The sequence below is a fragment of the Saccopteryx bilineata genome, chromosome 3, assembly GCF_036850765.1.
Source record: "Saccopteryx bilineata isolate mSacBil1 chromosome 3, mSacBil1_pri_phased_curated, whole genome shotgun sequence".
Lineage (NCBI taxonomy): Eukaryota > Metazoa > Chordata > Mammalia > Chiroptera > Emballonuridae > Saccopteryx > Saccopteryx bilineata.
In genome coordinates, this window is record NC_089492.1 from 50,311,567 (window position 1) to 50,329,234 (window position 17,668).

A 17,668-nucleotide genomic window follows, 5' to 3' on the forward strand; every position below is an offset into this window, starting at 1 on the left:
ACACCAAACCTTTTATTAAAAATGACTATATAGGGGAAATAAAACAAGAAATGAGGCTGCTCTGTTTATCATTTCCATTCAGCACTATATTGGAAGCCACAATTCTGACTTCCTCCCACATCCCAAAGCTATGTATGAGGTGAAATGACATGTTTAAATTGTCTGCACTCGTGCCCGGTAATGGAAGGGTACCTGTCCCAGCTTGCTCCTTGAGCTGCCAGGAGAGGCTCCTGGCTACCAGCAACCCTAAACTGGAATAAACGGGTTGTTAAACAGTGGTTGTTTTTATTCATCTTTTTAAAATGTATGTATAAGTCATATTAACTTTAATGTTGCACATTAGAAGTATTTTGGGGTCTATTTATATATTAGTTTGGTAATGTTTCAACAGAAATAAAAGGTAGAAATTCCTATTTTTATCAATTAGCCTATAATAAAATTGATTTGATCATATATCGCTTAAAGTCAGTTTCCAGTAACATCAATGATGGTAAGTGAAAACTTGCTGTATTTACATATACATTGAATTATTCTTTATACTTCACATGTATTTTATAAATATCCTTGATGTCTATGTACTATTTCATAAAAATGTAAAAAAAAACTATACTAATCAAAAGGAAATTAGATGTCCAAATAGACAACTGTAACTGTAATTCAGCATATATCCATATGTGTATTGAGTTTTTTTAAATTATAAAAATAAAGCCAGGCCACTGAAAAATGTTGATTTATGTGCAATTGTTTATTTAAAATAATTTTCCAAGTTTTCCAATAATTTAACAGGTTTTGTTTCACTTTTATCCCCTCAAACAGCTAGAAACCAACACTTAAATTTTTCTGTATTTTAACCACTACATATGCCATATAAATGACATTTTCCTTTATTAATACAAGAACCAACTTATTGACCAAAAAGCAGTCTAGATTTAAATTATGTTCTTAGTAGTTACAGTGCCACTTGACAAATTTCTTGGGATTTATCAGATGATGGATGCTGTTTCAAGCCATCTCCAATCAGCTGTCTGATTTAGAACTATGCTACCTACTTTCTCTTGCAAAACAATTAACTAAATTAGATTATTTCTTTTATCTGGCTATAAAATCACATGAATATGTCCCTCCTCATTTTTCAGTTAATTTTACTTCATCTTTTATTTGCTACTTCTCCATTTATAAAGCATGATTACCTATACTAAAGTAAACATGAATGCATCAAGAAAACACAAACCCAACATATTCTTAATCACTCTAATATTTTTATACTAATACATAAAAGGGCTTTCACTTGAATTTTCATTTTTTATTTCTATTTATTTAAAGTCAATAAGTCACAACTATAAAATGAATAAATTTAAAAACAAAAAGATACATTTCAATGACAAAAATATGCAATCATGAAAATGTACTGTATACTTTTCCAAGGTCAGCAGAAAGATACTATGGAAAAGTCAATCTTTAAATTTAGCCTTAACAAAAAATCTCTCCTGATAGTAAAATCATTCTAGAATATGTATGTTTACATATCTGGGCATTAGCTTCAAAAATAACTCTGTGTGTGTGTGTGTGTGTATAAGGGTGCTAGATTAAACTACGTGGGCACCAAGAATTTAAGATTAAATTCCTAAAAGTAGTATTTAATTCAAAATAAGATGAACATGTCTAATAGATGACAATTGTATGAAACTATTTTCTTCCTTGACAGAAATGAGATGGGGCAATTTGTAACACTAACAGCTTAAAAATCAACTGAGTAAAATTGTGGAGATAGCCCCAATCCCTATCTCTAGCCTCAGTCACTGATATAAACACCTTCCATGAAATCATCTATCACGTGACTAAAATATTCTAATTTACTTGGTATAATTTATGCTTAGAATATTTTAATCATTTATTTTCAGATGTGTGGAATTACAAAACCTGCCATTTTTGAAACCATCTATGTATTACTAACAGCTGAATACTCGCAGAGATAATAATCCTTTCACTGTATATACACTGGCTGGGGTTCCTTAAGCATACTTAATTATTTTAACAGTGATGCTAGTGGTATTAAGTGTTCCTCTCAAATTTTTCCTTTTAAAAAGTACATAACCCTTGTAACACTAATTACTAAATATGTTTACTGTACACCTTCTTAACAAGGAATGACTGTTTTCAGGCCCTAGTATAACAAAAAGATACTAAAAGTGGCATTTACTACCTGTGCTATCTCTGAGAGGCCACAACTAAAATTCAAATAATAGCTAGTTTAAGTGTGAAACTAAGCAAAAATTAAAATCATTATAATTTTATTAAAAGAAACAGACATGGGAAGAAATTAAATGAGCATAGTATAGTTCCCAAAGATTACGTGATTCTGAACTAGATTTTCAAAGCAAAATGTATCTACAATTTCTATGAATATTATACTACAAAAATTAACTTAAAGCAAATGTAAGCTAGATAAATACTCCAATGAACTAGAAGTTCCATTTGCTAAAGTGCACCTGCTGACCAAATCTGTCCGGCTACTCTGCATTATCCAGAAGTGGCCATCACTCATGCTTATCCATTCACTCACTGTGCTATCAACAGTCATATAGTAAAATGGATTTTTTTTAAACCAAATACTTTATACAGTGGATTATAGAAAAGTCCTAAATATACTATCTTCTAGAACTCCAGAGAGTAATATACCTTATTTTTAAATACTGAAAACGTTGAGTCCATACAAATTAAGAGTTGTATTAAGCATATGCTTTTTACTTTAATATCCACCTGATGTGTGCTCTTAAAATCTCTATGAGAGAAGCAGATATTTTCCCCATGTTTTTGGCAATAGATTCAAAAGCAAAAGTAGCAATGCTACTAAATTTCAAGAAACTTTTTTTAAAGCTAAATTATTCAATACTTTTATTGTTATTGCACTCATATATTGCCCGGAATACATCTAAAGTAACTCAGCAATGGTGATTGCAAAAAAGTAAGGTAAATGGGTCTACAAAGCATTTGATTTCTTTATTAAGTAATAAAGTTTTCATAGAGGAAAGGCAAACAACTGCAATTCCAATAAGATTATATACACTTAACAATTAGTTAACCTTATATAAAATTAAGTCTAACCTTCACTACTACAAATCTGCAAGGAATCAGAAAAAGATTTATAGTACAGTCTTGACTATTGTTGCATTCCACTCTTAAAATCACTGAGTTAAAACAGTAATTTTTCCAAGATTTAAAGAAAAATATATTTTATAAAAGGGATTCTTTTTAATCACTGAATACATCATTTTTATTACTAAGACAGAAACAGTTATACTTTTTTTTCCCCACCATAAGTCGCTGATAAAAGATTTCTCTTTTAACTTCTAACAAATGCTACATTTTCAATACTAAAGGAATTATCAGTAGGTATTCTTCATGATTTAAATTATTTTTCTCTAAAATATGTCAAGTAAGCTTTCAAAGATTCAGGGAGGGGGAGCTTCATGATTTTTTCTCTCAGTAAATTCTGTGGTGGCTCCTCTGGTTTCATGGCTTCACTGTGATCTTTCTCTTCCTCTTCTTTGTTATCTTCTTCCATCTTTTCATCCTCCTCACTGTCTAGAGGCTGCGGAATAAGCTGATTACCCACAAACACATAAGTGTTAATTCTCTGTTTGACTCTCTTTCTTTTCCTTTTGGGTGGAGCCCTTTGAGGAATTCCCTTGGCCTGCATCTCATCATTTATGAAATTTCTAAGTGTGCGTCGAATGTAAATCCGAGCCAAGTCCTGCAGATTCCTAACAGCACAGGGGGCTATAAAAAAACAAAACATAAAAATATATATTATTCATTTCGTCACAGAACAAAACATGTATTTCTTAGTGAATGTTAGAAAACAGTAAGTATACAAACTTTGACTTTAAGTAACAAAGATATCAAGATGTTTACCAAATGCCAGGCTCCACTGTGAGGACAGTGAACAGTGCAGAGGCTTATGGATAGATGTGTGTGACCCTTTGTAAAGCCATAAAATTCTTTGAAATGAAAAATAAAAACTTATAAACAGAGTACACGAGAATTAACTGGTTACAGGAAAAGAAGAATAGGGATTTCACCCTACATATTAGATACTTTCTGACATTGAACTAAATCTATTTTAAAAACTCAAAGGCAATTTTGAACAGCTGTCCAAGTCTAAGCTCTAAAGTTTGTGTGTGTGTGCGTGTATGCACACACTCACAGTTTCCACCATTCTGTAAATCAATAAAGTGCCACCAGAAATGCTGTAAGGAAACACTTAATAACTCAAAGAAAAATTACAGATTTTTCATTGATATTTACTTCTATCAAATGCATCACAGAGTGGGAACATATCCTCTTGTTTCACTCCCATCTCCCAGAGATACACAAATGCATAAGCCCTAGAACTACATATTTTTCTTTGTAGCCTGTTCCAATACCTTATACATAAATAAAATCACTAGTCCCAAACTGAAATTCATTTCTCCTAGTTTCCATCCTTGTGGAAATTAAAAGCTATAATCAAGGATCCTCTTAAATACCTAACCTAAACAAAACAAAATTTTCCTCAGTTGAACTGCATTAAAAATTCATCATTTTTTACTTCTTTACTTTTGGCACTCTTTTCTGGACACCTCCCTTCCAAATCGATTTGTTATAACATTTGAAAGAAAGCCCGCCTTGATTTAGTTATTCATTTATGGTCTTTGTCGTCAGAGTGTGAGCTCTAGGAGGGGAAGAACCTTCGCATTTCCTCGATTTATCCCCCCAATGGAGCTCTGTAGGTACCAGCCCTGCACAGTAGCCATCCTATACATCAGTGGTCCCCAACCTTTTTTGGGCCACGGACCGGTCTAATGTCAGAAAATATTTTCACGGATTGGCCTTTAGGGTGGGATGGATAAATGTATCACGTGACCGAGACAAGCGTCAAGAGTGAGTCTTAGACGGATGTAACAGAGGGAATCTGGTCATTTTTAAAAATAAAACATCGTTCAGACTTAAATATAAATAAAACGGAAATAATGTAAGTTATTTATTCTTTCTCTGTGGATTGGTACCAAATGGCCCACAGACCGGTACCGGTCCACAGCCCGGGGCTTGGGGACCACTAGTATATGTGGTTCATAGTGTGCTTCCTCTGTTCTTCCCACCATACCCTAGTGCCCTGGGCTATGCCCAATTACAAACTGGATAGTCTCCCTGAAGATGTCATGTCTGAACTAGGACCTAAATGACATGAGGAAACAGCCATGTAAATATCTTGGGGCAGCGGGAATAGCAAAGCCCTAAGAGGTAAATGAGCTTAGCATGCTCAAGGAGTTGAAAGAAGGCTAGTCTATATGAAGTTTGGGGCTGGAAGAAAATAGTAAGAGATTTGATCATGTATGATCTTGTAGGCCTCAGTAAAAAAATGTATATTATATTTGTCATGCAACTACTGAAAGGTTTTAAGACAAGCGTTATAATGCAAAGAAAATGATACTCTACCTCCTCTATAGAGAATGGACTATAGAGAAAGGGAGTAGGAGGTCAGCTGGAACACTCCAGTAATCCAGTGAAATGTGACCACACTTTGATGGAGATGGGAGTGGGGGAGGGTAGCAATAAAGATGGAGAGACGTGACAAATTTGAAATATATTTTGAAGATAAGATGAACAGGGACTGAATGTGGGAGTTTTGAGCCCAAACAATGAGGCAGATGCTAATGTCAATTACTGACAGACAAAGAAGAACAGTTTGGGGAGAAAAAATTTAAAAAAACCTTGTTTTGTCTGTGTTAAATCTGAAATCCAAAATGAAGATTTCAGGAACAACAACAATGACATGCAAGTCACCATTTATTTCAAAGTTTTATACACAATAAGTCAATTCAGAAATGAGGAAAGTGAAGTAGAGAGAGGTAACTTGCTCAAGGTCATAGAGGTCATAAGTGACCTGAGTTGGAACCTGAATGCAAGCATTTAACTGTAAAATCTATGCTCCTTTCCAACCAAGCAGTTAAATAAATGACTCTGGGACTCGGGCAAGGTCAGAGCTGGAGACAGAAATCTGGGAGTCATTGTTCCACCATGGCAGGCAACGACCAGAAGAGCACCCCAAAGGGTGTATGTATTAACAGAGATGAAAGTCCCATGCTAGAGTGAGCTCTGCAATAGCCAAGGGTGGGAAAAAAATCCAAAAGAGTTTTGGACACTATAAAGGAACTAAGAAATAGCTATAATTCATCTGGTCTTTGGTCTTGAGCCTTTCACATGATTGGTGTTCTCTTTTAACACCTTAATTATGTTCTTTGTCTGCCAACCCTGTCTGCTATTCCAGTGACACTTAACCGATGAACCTTTCAACCCTATTTTTTTATATTTTTTTAGATTTTATTTATACATTTTTAGAGAGAGAGTAAAGAGAAAAGGAGAGAGAGAAGGGGAGGAGCAGGAAGCATCAACTCCCATATGCGCCCTGACCGGGCAAGCCCAGGGTTTCGAACTGGCAACCTCAGCGTTCCAGGTCGACACTTTATCCACTGTGCCACCACAGGTGAAGCCGAACCTTTCAACCCTAAACTGTCATACTACCTGAACTTTATAGTGGAAAGGGATTCAGACTTGACTTTGGCAGCTTCTAAAACTCTAAAGTACTAAGCATCCGCATGAGCTTCATCACAAAGTTCTTCTGAATGATACAAAACCTTTTAGGTAATTCTCAGTCCTACCTATTAAAAAATCCCCAACATTTTCTATCCTTTGACATTCCCTTATTTCTAATGCTTCAGTTATAAGATTTTTTTTTTTTTTTTTTTTAGAGACAAAGAGTGAGTCAGAGAGAGGGATAGACAGGGACAGACAGAAATGGAGAGAGATGAGAAGCATCAATTATTAGTTTTTCATTGCGTGTTGCAACACCTTAGTTGTTCATTGATTGCCCTCTAATATGTGCCTTGACCATGGGCCTTCAGCAGACTGAGAAACCCCTTGCTGGAGCCTGCGACCTTGGGTTCAAGCTGGTGGGCTTTTGCTCAAACCAGATGAGCCCGCGCTCAAGCTGGCGACCTCAGGGTCTCAAACCTGCATCCTCTGCATCCCAGTCCGATGCTCTATCCACTGCGCCACCACCTGGTCAGGCATGAGATAAGAATTTAATGGCCCAGACAATACTAATCCTGACTGCTAAGAATCTTATTTTGAATTGAAGCTTTCACTCCATTATAATTAAGGTAATTTCTAATACATGTCTCTCTACTTGTTTTCCAAAAGGTATTCTTTCTATATAGATTTTATAAGAACTTAGCAGCCAGGACTTTCATTTTCATTTGTTAATAAATATTGTAAAAAAAAAAAAGGCATATTATTTAAGTTAAAGCCATAAAACAGACTACTTTTGGCCATTTTTAACTTAAAAAAACAGTAACTTCATATAGCTCAATGTGTTCAAGTGCCAAAATTTATCGAGTTTCTTTTGTCCCTTGTGATAATGTGATTTATAAGAAATATACATATAGCTTTCCTTGCTTGACACAGAGCTCCTAAAACACCTAAAATTCTTTGAATTGTAAGATCATAACAATGAAACAAGTTATCTTTTGTTGTTCATAAGAAGTTCCACCTGAGTTTACATTAATAATGTGTGTGTTGGTAAATCCCTAAGGATGCTGGGCTGGTTTTCAGGGGAAGTCAATCGTGATTAGAAAGCTTCTTGGCTGATGAACACGTGGAGGTGCTGGAGGGGTAAGCGTACCCTGAGAAGGCATGGAGCTCTATGTCATTCTCATATACCTTGCCCTATGCACCAACAATTCCATCTGTTCATAAGTTGGATCCTTTTATAATAAACAGGTTGTTGAGTAAGAAAACTGTTTTCCTGTGTTCTGTGAACCACTCTAACAAATTACCAAATTCTAGGAGGAGGTCACAGGAACCGCTAATTTACAGCCAGGCTGTGAGAAATGTAGGTGACAACCTGGACTTGCAACTGGCATCTGCAGCTGGAGGAAGAGAGCCGAGTGTTGTACAACAAAGCCCTTAACTTGTGGGGTCTAGAACTAACACCAGGTCATGTCAGAACTGAATTAGAACAAAGGAACTCCCTGCTGCTATCCACAAAGAACTCGAGAATTGCTCAGTGTGGAAAATTCTACACAACTTGGTGGGTGGTATATAGAGAAAACAAGGTTTTCCTTTTGTTGATGTACCATACTTTTCCTTTACCACTTCATTTAATAGGCCTGCCCTGAACTTTTAAGAAGTGTATCCTTAGTTTTAGAATGTCTTAGATAAAAAAATATGACTTTAAGTTGAATAAATATCAGTAATGAATATGAGGAACAATTATAACTACATTTTAGTAACTGTTCATATGAGAAGTTTCATAGCTACAAAAATATTTGGCAAATAATTTGCACATGACTTTTTTTTTAAGTTTTTTTGTTTGTACTAATATTCACTCAGAATTTAACTCCTTTTAATAATGAAATGTTCTGTGAACAGAAAGCTATTCAAACAAAAGGGGAAACTTGTTCATTCTCCATATATCCTATTACACTTTGAAAATAATTTTCAAAATTTTTTCATTCTGTGAACATTACTATATGAAGTTTTTTATTGTTTAGAAACTGATATTTCTGTCTCATCTTTATAACTTGCTGTTGGTAACTGATGACTTTTTTCTCTTTATTTTAGACTTTAAAAAGATAAGCAACAGTATAATGAATCGCATAGACCCGGCAGTCAGCTTCAACAGCTATCTTACTTCACCAACACTCCCACTTTCTCTTCCCATCCCCGCCCAGATTGTTTTGATAAAAAATTTAGACAAATTATTTTACCATAAATATTTCAAAGGTATGATGAATTTTTTTATATTTAAGCTCTTCCCCCTTTTTATCTTTTTCTACCAAATTTATTCCTACTTTACATTCAGTTACACATGTCAATCGACCCAACCAATGACAATCTTATTAACTACCTAGATCTATTTGTGTTGACATCCTTACAAAGGAGAACAAAAATCACTCATTTAAAGCATATCATCACCTGTAGCATTAATAAAATGTTTCTATAAAACCACATTTACAACCAAGACTTTTCTAAAGAAAACTATACTAGAAAAACTGTCAGATAAAGAGAGAAATGCTGATAGTTAATAATAGTGTCAGTTATAAAATAAAATACTTAAATAGCTATTGCAGAAATCTATAGGGAACTCTGTAAATAGTTATATATAGTGCATATTATACTTATTGGTTAGGCCATTATAAAACCAAACTGTGTCAGAGAATGTTTCTATCATTTCTCTTTTGACTCTCCAACCAGTCATGATAGGTTAAACAAAACTGTTATAAACTGTAATTCTGATGTTTGAAAAACTGGAAGGAAAAAATAATTTTACCTTGTTACTATTGTTGTTTTTAGCAAGGAGCTTAAGTATTCAATAATTATAGTATAGTCTACTATAAACTATAGTAATTATATATCATACATATACATTTATACATACATACATGTATATATATGTGTGTGTGTATGACATACACACACATACATACACACAGAGGTGTGTTCTAGCCAACAAGAAAGGTAAGCTGCAGTGAAATAATTGTATAATGCATGTGAATATAAGTGACAATTACTTGATTCTGGTGCTAGAAAGAAGTCACTTTTGACCCCAGAGCATATCTGAAATTTATCTATTTTGACTAAACTGGAGGGAAGTTTAAATTTAATATCTCAGTGGAGTAACTTTGTATTTTTATTAGAATGAGTCTTTTTGATAATCCTTTATTTCTGATTTATTGATTTTAGAGAGAGAGTAAAGGAGAGGGTGGGAGCGAGAGAGGGAGGGAGGGAGGGAAGGAGGTGGAGAAAGAGCGGAAGAGACAGAGACACAGACATCAATTTGTTGTCCCCCTTATTTATGCATTCATTGGTTGATACTTGTATGTGCCCTGATCCAGGATCGAACCCTCAACCTTGGTGTATCAGGACAATAAACCAACTGGGCTATCTGACCAGAGCCTCTTTGTGTATTATTAATCATGCTTATTTTATTTTTAATTTTCTTATATAATATGTAGTTTAATACAATTTGCAGCATAGGTTAACACAAATCCTTTTTGTAAATAGAATTGCAAGTAGAATATGTTAACAAGTATATTTGAAAAAGACAGCTGATGACACTTTCTGAATTATGAAAGGTTCAAAATTTTTTAGAGCTAGTGCCTAACTGCTTTCTAAATGAGAGCAAAATAAGAGCAGTGTCAGAATTTATAAATCTTTTGACTCTGTAGAGAGTTCAATGTGTCTCCTCTAATGGCAGCTCCTGTTAAAAAAAGAATGCTGGTAAAGCCTTGCTGGGAAGAGACCTCATGCTACCAACACTCACAGAAAGTGGAACCAAAGAGCTACATGGGTCTCTCTGTATCACCACATTCATTCCTCCTCAGGGCAGGAGTGGCTTGTATAGTTTGTGACTGAGTAAGAAGCAATTGGCCATATATGGCTCAGTTCTTTTCCTTCCCTTTTCCATTAGAATATGTCTACTTAGAAGTACACACATTGGGCTCTGGTAACCCACTTATTTACATAGTAAGTACACTTGGTGGGGGTTTGGCCAGTGTTGCCTGTAACTGGGAGGGTAACTCTGTCCAGTTTAAGGAGGCAGATCAAAGTCATATCTTCCACCTACTTTGGTTGGTAATAAGGCTGACCTTGAACAGCGGAGAACAAGTATAACTTACTGACCTTCCCAAACTCCCAACACTACTCTTTATTAAGCAATTATTACATGCCAAGCACTTTATAAACACAACCTCATATAATTCTTCAAATCTTCCCAAAGTGCCATAAAATCATATAGGTCAAATGAAGGTAAAATACACACTGAAAGTAAAGTTGAATCTCTCTATAAAGCCAGGTTCTTATAAAATAAATTCATTTAAAAACCAAACTAAAGCAATAAGTTTACTATAGTAAAGTTCACTTATGGCAAAGAATTTTACTTAATGGTACCTCTGTTATGTCTAAGTCTCAGTAACACTCACTAAGTTGATATTTCCTCGTTTTTGAAACACTTTTCTTTCTTGGTATTCAATACACAGCGCTCTCGTATCTCTGGCCCTTCCACTGCAAATACATCTTTCTTTGTTTTATCTCTGAATTTGGCAGACCAATATGAATCCTAACACCGCTTCTCGAAATCTCCATTGTCCTCTAATTTTTCTCATCATTCTCATCCTATAAAATGCCATTTTTATGTTTGGGATTCTCAATTTACACTTCCCTCATGCAGTAGGTTTATACTTATCTGACTACCTGACATTTATAATGCTAACAGAAAAATCAAACATGGCCAAAATAAAATATCTGATCTTCCTACATCTATTTTCAAACTATTCCACCCCCTAATCATCCAAACACCAATAAGTGGTACCACCAGTCAGCTAGCTGCTCAAGTCAAACTTCAGATGCTTCTTTTTCCTTCACTAACGTATTCAATGTAGTCCACTATCTCTAAACCTTCAAACAACCAACTCTACCCACATCAACACTTATTTTCTCTCTCAAGTATAAGTTTCATATAATCTATCCTCTACAGAGCAGCCAAAACTTCAACTACCCTAAAATTTATTTCTGGTCTTAGAATGACCAAGCTCTTTTCAGCCTAAAAAAAAGGTATTCTGTTTGCTGTCCTTCTGTAGGGAAAAAAATGCCACCAAATTAACAAGTTATACTAATTTCACAACTATAATTAATAAATTCATTTTTTGCTTGACCTGTCCCTTATTTCCATGCTTCCAATGAAGGCAACTAACAGTGCCTGGTGCAAGGTAGAGTATTTATCAAAAAGGAAAAAAAAAGTACATAAATTTATTTAATATATTACTGCATATCTATTTAATTCTTCCTACTTATATATAGTCCATTAAAACCCAAGCAATGGAGTTGAAGTCACAATTCAATTGGAAAGGACCAACAGTTACTTACGGAGTCCCACAGAATCTGGTTTGCCATTATCATTCTTACTTGGCTGCACAAGTGGAGCAAATGAAACAGCAAGAATATTTTTACTTTCCCATGTATTTTGTCCAGTTCGCATAATTTGTGTTAACTATATAGAAGGGAAAAAAAGAAATAGACTAGCTTAATTCTGGAAATGTAATTGCCTTACAGTTACAATTTTATTTTATGAAATATTTGCTAAAGATTGCTATATAATCACTCGTATATAAATGCAACCAAATTACTTTCATTTAAGTATTTACTATAAAATAACAAAGAAAGAATCACAAATATTGGCTGTTCAAGATTGATATTTCAATGCAAATGAAATATCCAAATATGGTCAAGTGCCTCTACATATTATATCTGGGGTCTGATGGTTTCTAAGGGTATAATTCCAAACCATACCTGCCATTGGCTCCCAAAATACATCTCACATAGGTTCAGCTGTTTGGTTAAAGCATTATATTAATAAAACCAAGTTTTGATTACTGTGCCAATGAGTTAACTCCATGATTGTCCGTGATGGTAATAAAATATAGATTCTGATCTTAATCTCAGTTTGTTATTTCACTAATAAATGTAATTAGTCATAAAGGAATAAGAAGTTATACCTATTGAGCTAACAACCACCACCGGTCCTTGGGAAAAAAAGATTAGCTCAGTACATAGCCTGATCAAGTTAAAATATTCAATTTATATTATAAAAATCATTGTTATGGTTTACATTAGTATAACAGTATATAATATTTAATGGAAGCCATATTGCAAATGCCTGAAAATGTAGCTTTAAAGAAAAACAAAAAATGATTGTTTATATGGGCATCACAACTCTAGAAATATTCAAGTAACAACATTTTTCCAGGAACATTTTTCAATGAATGTTTTTATATTATGTCTTTTTAATAACCATCAAACAATTTACACAGTGCATAATAATGGTGAAATCCACTAAGATGCAAATAATATGGTATAATGTTAAGGGACCTGCAAGATATATAACTTCAAAATGTCATAGTAGGACCCAGTCATATTAGGCAATCTATCTTTTACTATACAAAGCATAGTGATTTAAACATCTGATTTAGGTTAATATGAATATTAAAGAAATTTTTAATAAACATTTACAGTAATTTGCTTTTGAAAGATCCACCCATTTTCTGAATAAGTTAGTATTTCATATATTTGTTATACCTAATTATTCCAAACCACAGGCAGGCAAATAGGTGAAAAATACTTTCAAGTGAGTCTACATAGTAGTAAATGAAGATTAAAAAATTTACTTGTTTCTTCAATGGAGTTAAGCAGTTCAAACCAAACTCCAAAAAGAATTTTTTAGATGTTCCAAGAATTAAAAAACACTGGAAACTAAGCAGCTAGTAGAGAGCATCACATTCAACTGAACACCTTCAGGAAAGAAAAATAAAGGAGGGAGCAGCTTGACAAAAGCACATCCCCTTTATCCACAGGGGATATGAGCTAAGACTCTCAGGGGATGTTCGAAATCATAGATAGTATTAAACTCTCTATACTATATATATTTTTCCTATATATAGGTAGCTATGATAAAGTTTAATTTATAAATAGTCACAGTAAGAGATTAACAATAAAGCAGAATTTCAACACACTAAAATAAAAGTTATGTAAATACAGCCTGTCTTTCAAAAATATCTTACTGTACTGTACTTGCCCTTCTTCTTGTGATAATGTAAGATAATAAATACAATGCCTTACTAGGTCAAGAACCTTAACCTTTACACTTTATTATTATTATTTTTATTTATTTATTTTTCTTTTCTGAAGCTGGAAACGGGGAGAGACAGACGCCCGCATGCGCCCGACCGGGATCCACCTGGCACGCCCACCAGGGGCAACGCTCTGCCCACCAGGGGGCGATGCTCTGCCCCTCCGGGGCGTCGCTTTGCCGCGACCAGAGCCACTCTAGCGCCTGGGGCCAAGGAGCCATCCCCAGCGCCTGGGCCATCTTTGCTCTAATGGAGCCTTGGCTGCGGGAGGGGAAGAGAGAGACAGAGAGGAAGGAGCGGGTGGGGGGGTGGAGAAGCAAATGGGTGCTTCTCCTATGTGCCCTGGCTGGGAATCGAACCCGGGTCCCCCGCACGCCAGGCCGACGCTCTACCACTGAGCCAACCGGCCAGGGCTTAACCTTTACACTTAAAAAAAAAAAGCACAGCACTATACAGCTTTTCTTTGGCATATTCAGATCACCAGCGTCACTACTTTTACATTCTGGGGTCATTTGTAAGTAAAATAAGTTGAACACAGTAACTGCATTACCATGAAAGTCGTCCTAATAACTGAGATGGCTACTTATGTAACTAAAGGGCAGGTAGTGTATACAGTGCAGATATGATTGACAAAGAGATGATTTATGTTCAGGAAGGATGAAAAAGGAAGGCTCAAGCTTTCATCACACTACTCAGAATGTGGCACAAAACTTATGAATTATTTATTTCTGGAAATTTCCATTTAATATTTTCAGACTACGGTTGACCAACGGTAACTAAAACCACAGAGAGGGAAACCAAGGATAAGGGGGTGGTCTACTGTACCAAACAGACAGTAGCTAAGCTTAGATGAAAGACCAAGTCTCTTCTCATACCAGGATAGGGGTCTTTTCCATATCTGCTTTGGTTAAATAATTAAGAGTCCATTTCAATTATTTTCTATAGACTTCTGAAGAGTACTTCTTTAAAAATCATATTGTACCTTTACTGGTTATACTTCCCATCTTAAACTAATGTGTTTGTTTCCTGTGCCATTAAGCAAAAGGACAGTGAAGTTACCTGATCTTCTATAGGCATGACTAGAATACCGCCAACCTTCAGTAATATTTTCATGTAGTTTTCATGGTCTTTCTGGACTCCAGCTCCACAATAAATTCGATCATACTGATGACTGTCAGATGCTATCTGGAGGCAATTGCCAACCACAAATGCAGGTTCACAGAATTCAAATCTGCATGGAATAACAATATATTTTAATTTATTTAAACAAAAAATTAGATCTAAAAATTTTAATATAATCCAGTTCTTTGGAATACTGAAGTAACCAAAATCAATTCTATGGATAAAATATTATTATAAAATTTGATTTGAATATCACATGAAGCTTCACACTGATTAAATAAATTATTTTAAAAACATTAACCTTTTTTTTTGTCACACCAAAACCCCACTTAAGGTTTAAAAAGTGAATATAATGAAAAGCCCATCACAACACCAATCTTTTGACACCACACAAATATATAAGAATAAGAATTATAAAGATCAAAAAAGAGAAAAGACTTCACTTTCCACTGGACTTCCCAAAATAAAAACTGAGGGTAAGTGGAAATGGGAAGGGCTGGTGTAGTACTCATCTGTGCGTGGCATTTTTTGCTGTGGTTAACAGTAACAAAGCTTTGTCAGGAATGAGACACCAGAGTGACCATGTATCCATGCAACCACTAGGTTAGGGAGATTTTCCTAATACATTTTTGCAGAGCTATTATTATGTTATAGGATTGGGACAGAGAGCAGAAAGAATAGTAATTTTTCTCACTGCTGCTTTGGCCCCATGATCTCTCTGTGCCACAGAAGAAATAAGATGGTTTCAAAGCAAGGACATTCTATCCTGGCCACTTGTTCCTGGTTACAGTGTTGGTTCATGGTATAGAGTTGTAATTTTATAAACTTTCCTATTTAGGCTCCTACTTTTTATTCCTTAAATTCTGACAAACCTGAAAATAGTCTCTGACATATAACTAAAACCTCAATGCACTAATAAAACATGTACGCATTTTTAAAATTAATGAAATATTTTCTTTCATTTTTAAGTAGATTAAAGTTAACATGACCACACAGCAAAATCAGGCTATCATTTCAGGATGAAATAATTTACATGAAAAGTTTCATCATGCAGTGAAAAATAACACTGACTGAATCACAATTATTTTTACTTTGTAAAACATATTCTGTCTTTTGGTAATTAACAGACTTAATACACAGTTAGTTTCCATTAAAATTCATTAAAACACAGACACATTATGATCCCTGACAGTTAAAGAATAGTGTACCAGAATTACACTCTGTCCTCAATTTCCTGTATTCATGGAGTGGGGTGGGAGTAGGATGGGAAGGGTTGAGGGGGTTTGGGTGGGGGTGAGTCAATAAATAGTGCAGACCCTATAATCTCTTCTCCATATCCTCACACTAAGATAGTCTATGCCCCATCATTTCTTTTACTATAACTGCCTCCTCACTCACTGCTCACACTTTTTAGGTCTCCCTTCCATCACTTTGCTACCTACAGGTCAGGATAGGTTCAAGCTTCTTAGAATATAGGCTCTTTTTGATTCTATTGTCAAGTCATCCTTTCAGACTCAGTTCCTGGCTCTGCCCCTGCCCACACATACTATATGTCAGGGGTCTCCAAACTACGGCCCGTGGGCCGCATGCGGCCCCGAGGCCATTTATCCGGCCCCCGCCGCACTTTTGGAAGGGGCACCTCTTTCATTCATGGTCAGTGAGAGGCACATAGTTCCCATTGAAATACTGGTCAGTTTGTTGATTTAAATTTACTTGTTCTTCATTTTAAATATTATATTTGTTCCCATTTTATTTTTTTACTTTAAAATAAGATATGTGCAGTGTGCATAAGGATTTGTTCATAGTTTTTTTATAGTCCGGCCCTCCAACGGTCTGAGGGACAGTGAACTGGCCCCCTGTGTAAAAAGTTTGGGGACCCCTGCTATATGTTGTAGACAGATTGAATTATTTGCTTCTAATGGCTTACAGTAACTATTATAAAGTGTTTTGAAACACTGTATCTGTGGATGTGCTGTTCCTTTGATAAATGCCTACTATCCCTTCTAGATATAGTTCAAATACTAGAATTGCAACAAAATCTTATCTAACTCTTTAATAGTATCTCATTCTTTCCACTTGCTAGCACACAAAAAAGTGTAACTTTACCTACTGTAGAGAACATTGTTAATTTCTTTTATATTCAAGATTATGGTACAATTTATGATTGTCTAAAATATGGCCAAAATATAATTTCTTGGCTTTTAAGTAATTAGATACTGTTAATCCAGTCGTTTAATCACTTTATCAAGCTCAGAGTACACTTTCTTTAAAAAAAAAAAAAAAATTTTAATGAAGTCTATCTAAAAATCTTCATTAGTTTTAAATAATTTAATTTAAAAAAATTTAAGTCATAGTTTTAAGGATGAATGTAAACAGGAAATTTAAATAAAAATTTGAATTATTAAACCCCTTTTTACTATCAAGTCTGTTAATCAACTCGAAAATATTCTTAATAGTTTTAAAAGCTTCCTACTATTTAAAAATACATGACAGCTTATAGAACTATCACCTAGAAAAACACCATTACAAGGGAACCACTTACAATTAAAACTACTTCTCATATTAATGATATTTTACATAGCCTCATCCCAGCAAAATGAATCAGCAAGTATTTAGTGCCTGATCTAAAATTAAATGTATGATTTTAGTCAAGTTACCTTCTCCAGTAATTAGCAAAATGCCTATGTCAAATACTACTTATTGATGAGCACCAGTTGTTTATAAAGACTGGAAACATCCATGCCTACATTTTCGGCAAGGACAAGCATCAAACAATCTGCCCAATTAAAGATTAATTTGCAACTATGGTAAATAAATGC

The 17,668-nt window shown here is 34.7% G+C and overlaps 1 protein-coding gene across 4 annotated transcripts in view; it reads right to left on the minus strand.

Moving 5' to 3' along the window:
• Positions 1-726: 726 nt before the first annotated feature.
• The window catches only part of PCMTD1 (protein-L-isoaspartate (D-aspartate) O-methyltransferase domain containing 1), an 89,786-nt gene continuing 72,844 nt past the window's right edge, over positions 727-17,668 (minus strand). For all 4 annotated transcript variants that reach the window (XM_066266116.1, XM_066266115.1, XM_066266113.1 and 1 more), the window contains 3 exons: positions 14,787-14,958; positions 11,968-12,091; positions 727-3,780 (listed from right to left, as the gene is read on the minus strand). In XM_066266116.1, the coding sequence (XP_066122213.1) occupies positions 3,413-3,780; positions 11,968-12,091; positions 14,787-14,840 (546 nt within the window). In that variant the 5' untranslated portion in view covers positions 14,841-14,958 and the 3' untranslated portion in view covers positions 727-3,412. The remainder of the gene's footprint in view (positions 3,781-11,967; positions 12,092-14,786; positions 14,959-17,668) is intronic.